The following is a 5,613-nucleotide window of genomic DNA, read 5'->3' as shown; positions in this document are numbered from 1 at the left end:
TTAAGTATATAAAAGTGAGTATATATATATACATACTTTTTTTTTTAATTTTAATTTTTAGTCATAATATACGTCCCCCCTCATTTACATACATGAGGTGAAGGACAGATAAAATTAATGCCCCACAATATGTTAATGCATTTAAAGTACAACATCTGATGTAACTAAGTCCCTAAATGAACTGAGTTCACCACTTCTCTGAAAGACTACGCACCCTTGAGCTGCAACAATTATACGATTTATTGCAGCAACTATTTTGATAATGGATTAATCATTTTCAGTTTTAAGATAAGCAAGAAAGATAAGAAAGATAAGTCAAAATGATCTACTTTCAGTCTCACGAATTAATAAAACACGATACAAAACAAAATGGCTTCTGGTTTCTTTAGTCTTCATTTATAGTAAACTGGACATCTTTGGGCTGTGGAATCAAATTCTACGTGTGTTCATAATATTCTACTGAAGTCGTGAATGTATGAGTAGCTTACCCTGGTTGGTTAAGTCATTAGCTCATTCTACCACTAGATGGAGATGTAACCCCATTATTAACAGTATACCGTAGGTTGGAACTAGGTCAACTTGCACATAGTGGAGAAGACGTAATTATTTTGCGTGTTGTCTTTCAGGTTTGTAAGACTGTAAATAAAGACAAGAAATAATTCATGACACATTTTGTATTGTTGCTGGGTATCCAGATTAGAAACCAGCAGCTTGACATTCCATGTAACCCCACAAGATGGAGTAGTTTGTCCACTTTTTAAGTACAGTAACAGTCAGATCATAAATTCCCATGTATAATTAGATAGCTGTTTCTATCCATTCTGCAGTAAATAAAATATCACTATCACACATCAGACTCACAAAGAAATGTTTTAAGTGCTCTAATAGGTTGGTTTATGCTGCATTACAGGTGAAGATCTTCAGTTTCCAAGGTCATGATGATGCCTTAAATGCTGATATGCATTAAAAAGTGGTTAAGATTTGTGAATGACGACAATAGTTGGTTTGATGGTTTATGATCACGTAACATCCCCTCATCTACATCATTTAGGAAGTTCAGCTGCTTCACACCAATGATAACTCATTCTCTGGAAAAATAGAAGCTCTTACAGGAAACTCCCTTCGTTTGATTTCCAACCACTCAACCTCAAGATTCATCTGAATACATCCTGTTGTATCAGCATTTCATTGTCATCCAAACACAAAAACTCATGTCAGCATTGCCCTCATTCTCTGAAGAACACCACATACCCTTTCATTATTTCATATTAATAAGTATACCATAACCACCAAAACATGTTTCATATCTTTTTTTATTTCATTACATAAGAACATACATACTTACATACATACATACATACATAGAAAGCAAACTTTATAATAAAGAGTTTATGAAACTCACAGCACATTGTCTGTAGAAATAACACAATCCCTACAAACATTTACAATTAACTCTAGTATAGAGTTCTGATTATACCTAAGAAAACCCAAACTCCCATTCAGAAAAAAATACAAACATCCAAATCAACTCGCACCTCACATATACCCACAGCAGATATGTACACATTCGTATGAAGTTGTAACAGTCTCCAGATCATTAGAAAACAAATTACTAGGGGGGTATAATGTAGGTGTAATTGTGTGAGATGATGTGAGACTTGGTATAGAAAGGGTTCAGGTTGGGTGGAGCTAAATATTGTGGAGTTTAACCCACAAAAAAAGCTTGTTTGGAATGCAACACAAACATGGAAAAGAAAAAGAACAATGTACCAATATTTCTACTTCTACATACAGGGAATCCCAAGTTTGGGGAGGAGGGTATACAGAGCTGGTCGCTTTCAGTTTCCAATCCTGGCGTTTGCTTTGGTGTGTTGATTTGTCTGTCCAAGGGCCAAAGAATGAGTCTCTTTTTTGTGCTCATGCACCACTGTTGATCCCCGCTCATCTAGGAAACAGTCCACTTTTTTATGTCTTTTCTCTCTTTTCTTTAAACCCTCCACCTCCCTCCTCCTCCTCCTCCTCCGTCTTCTCCTCCTCTCCCAAATACCTATCCCACCCTTTCTGCCCCTCTTGTCCTCTTGCCCGGAGTGAAGTGGAGACATGTGTTTCCCTGCACCTGCATGGAGAGAAAGGAAGAAAAGTGAAGTCAGATCTCTCCCTCTCGCCCTCCCTCCCTCCCTCCCTGCAGAGGGGAGCAGACAGACTGGCGCCTAGCATGGAACTTTCATTAACCCCAGGCAGATAGCAATGAATCCGCTACACATTCACTGGCCTGTCTAATTGGCAACCATGGTGAATGTGGAGGGTAGGGAGACCTTCTTTTCCAAGCACATCAATGCCTACACTATTCACGCTAGTATTTAATGTTTTATTTTTAAGTGAAAGTGTTTTAAAAAAAGATAGTGCTCTTTTTCTACGCTCCTTGACAGATTAGCCCGCAGATAGGCTACTTTCAAGCACATTTATCTTATGATTGCCATAAATATAGGAAGAGACTTTAAAGACCAATACGTACCATAATCAGTTATCCTTATCCTAATGGCACAACCGTCCTTCTTCTTTGGAGAAATTGCGAGTAAGGTCCGCAGTCTGAATGGAGAGCAAAAGGGGGAGAAGCAGACTTAGACTTTTGCGACATCCAAACTATAATAATTGCATACAATCAAGAGTAAGTGTATATGCATTGGTGTAATCTTGTTTTCCAATAACACCATCAACTGCTATGCATATACATATACGTAATAATTTACAGTACAGTGCCATGCATGAATGCGAAGATGCATATCTTGTTACTTCTTAACAAAGCATCATTTTCTTCATGTAGAATAAGCTTAAATCCGCAGAACAAATGATTTAAGAGGAGTAGGCTCGCTGTTGGGGAAATGTCAGTGTGTGGTGAAGCTGAAGGACAAGCATCAGTCCACCCTGCAGCCCGCATCTCCCCTCACCTTTATTGACAAAACCATCTCCGGCGCGGCCGTGTCCTCCGCCTCCAGTGCGATCTGCAGGTCGAAGATGTAGTCGATAACGTGTTGCAAGATCTCCACCTGGCTGACCGACTTATTCTGAGGGATGCTGGGGACCAGTTCCTTCAGCTTGGAGTAGCAGTCGTTCATGTCACACAGGGCGCTCACCGGCTCCTCCAGACACGAGTGTTTATTCCGGCTGATGGCGAGACTCTGCTCCGAGATGCAGCACACGGCCTTGTAGCAGCTCCTCACCGAGCGGACGGGACTGATGGCTTTCATGATGAAAACAGAAGCAAAACAAGAACACAACAACAAGAAGACTCGACGTGATGTTTGAGTAGAAGTAGATGATGGGTGTCTCCCTATTGCGGTCTCCCTAACGCTGTCCTGCACAGAGATACAGTGCTGTGACAGCGACGTACAGTTTTATACACTACGCGCCTGCTGGCTCCCCCTTTCTCGCATCGTGTTGTGATTGGCCAGTGTAAAGAGCATCTCCATTCTCATTGGCTGATGTCACCTTGTGGAAGGTTTGGAAAGAATGAGGAAATTAGGCTGGGATGCCTAAAGGGGATTGTCAATCAATTACCTTAGTTACTTCCTTCAGGTGGTGCATTTATTTGAAATAGATAGTTCAAGTTAGAAATAACATTTAGAAGAATCCCTTTGTTGGCTTGACATGATTAAAAAGAGAAATGTTTTTGTTTACAACAACATCAGTTTCTATCCCTCTTTTACTTTAGTAAACAGTAATTTCATATGTAGGCTTTCTCCAACAGAGATCCTTGTGACATGTTATCATTGAAATATTTCATTCTACCTAATTGAATTATTATTGATTACAGTATATCCTCCATGAAAAACTTTGGCTGTAGTCTGATTTAGCCAAATCCCTAACCACAAACTCTTCAGCACAACTGAATCTCTTCAAATACAGCCTTATAGTTAGGTGTAATCTTAGAGGTTTTCCACTTTTCACAGCAGTGTAACTACGTATTTAAGGACACACAACCCTAAAACATGCGCATACAAATATTATTTATTGAAAATATGATATTTATTTAATGTAGGTAAAAGGTCAGTGGAAAGTCAAGTTATTTCTACATGAACTAACTGCTAAGATTATGTTATTATAATGACCAGTCATTGGATATGAATGAACTAACTGAACATTCATGATTTTTATAGCGTATATGCCTTCTTATAGATTAATTTCCTATGCTTATTATAATTAAGCATGTCTGTAACTCTCACATAATAATAAGAGTGTAACTTAAGATGTCAAGTCACTTATTGCCAAAATCTAACCTCCTTTAGATGAAGCAGTTTTATAAAAAATATATTTCAACAATTCAAAAATGTTGCTACCCTTTAGTTTACATCAAAGCACGTCCCGTACTGCTCCTATTTGGGTCTTATTTTCCCCTTTTCTCACAATCCTGTTTTGTAGAGGAATGCAGGCCTGAGCCAGCTGTGTGTCCTATCCCGGCCCAGCTGTGTTGATCTAACGCGCCAGTCCCAGACATGCTGGCGCCAGCCTCCCGACGTCATCCATTCACCCCGACGCGCACTCCCCTCTTTGGCAGACGGCCCGCCCTCCCCCGTCCACCACCAGAGGGGAGAGAAGCAGAGGCGCTCAGAGACCTGATTGGCTCACTGAGTCTGTCACTCACAGACAAGGCTCGACGCCCCTTTGCCTATTGCAGTTGCACTCACAGTAAAAGAGGATAGGTTTTTCAAATACTCCACAACTTTTGTAATACTAAATACACCAACATCGGATGGAGACGAATCCTAAGATGTGATGATCGATAGTTACCATAAAATTATTAGCCTACTAAAGCCAGAACAAAACTTTTCACTGTTGAACAAGGTAGCTTTTGTACAGTAGCTAGATAAAGTGGTTGCTCAACGTTCTGTGGGTGCTGAAATTGTTGCCTGTATGTGTTCATCAGATATTTTGCAACCACTTTGAATGTCTCACCCACTCAGATCTGATAAGTTGAACTATCCATTTTAGGCTAAATTACATTATAATTTTGGCGAGGCCGTCAGCAAATGTGCCATTGTATTTCCTCACAAGCTCCAAAAGGAGTGGGTTAAACATAACACAGTGTTTCAAGGTGAGAGTAATTATAAGCATACCAAATTCTTATCTTCATCCTGGACACATTCGTGCGTAAATACGCACGGCTGGAAATATCCTCCCCATTATGCAGAGGTTTAACAGATGTTCAAGTCACTGCCATCATCCTGGTAGCCATGCCCCCACCCCCTCCTCATAACCATTGACCCTGTATGACAAGTCACTCAGCGACCTCACTTAGAGCAAACCACAATATTGAACTGTGAGACAGGACTTGGGTCCAGTGCTATTTTAGTCAGATATATTGTGCGAGTGGTGACGAGTATCCAAACAAGACTTTGACCTTAAATATCTTTTTAAAATATGTCAAGGGGAGGACAAATATTGCTCAGGATTTCCCAGGTCTGGTGGGAAAGTAATTGTTTGTGTTTTCTGACTGTGCAAACTTCAGGGGAAAAATAGGCGTTTGGAATGACAGTTGACTCACTGTTTCTCATCGAAACTGAATTTGATGTTATCTTTGGGAGTTATACGACCTTATTATCGGATATTTAAAAA

At 39.9% G+C, this 5,613-nt stretch overlaps 1 protein-coding gene across 1 annotated transcript; it reads right to left on the bottom strand.

Moving 5' to 3' along the window:
• Nucleotides 1-1,295: 1,295 nt before the first annotated feature.
• id3 (inhibitor of DNA binding 3) lies at nt 1,296-3,458 on the bottom strand. Its single transcript, XM_053336251.1, has 3 exons — nt 2,949-3,458; nt 2,516-2,589; nt 1,296-2,116 (listed from the first exon to the last, which is right to left on the bottom strand). Exons 1-2 carry the CDS (start codon nt 3,246-3,248, stop codon nt 2,536-2,538), a joined length of 354 nt encoding a protein of 117 aa, XP_053192226.1. The 5' UTR covers nt 3,249-3,458; the 3' UTR covers nt 1,296-2,116; nt 2,516-2,535.
• Between the last annotated feature and the right edge of the window lie 2,155 nt (nt 3,459-5,613).

Source organism: Scomber japonicus, chromosome 16 (genome assembly GCF_027409825.1).
Source record: "Scomber japonicus isolate fScoJap1 chromosome 16, fScoJap1.pri, whole genome shotgun sequence".
Taxonomy (NCBI): Eukaryota; Metazoa; Chordata; class Actinopteri; order Scombriformes; family Scombridae; genus Scomber; species Scomber japonicus.
This window is presented reverse-complemented; position numbering and strand designations above follow the sequence as displayed.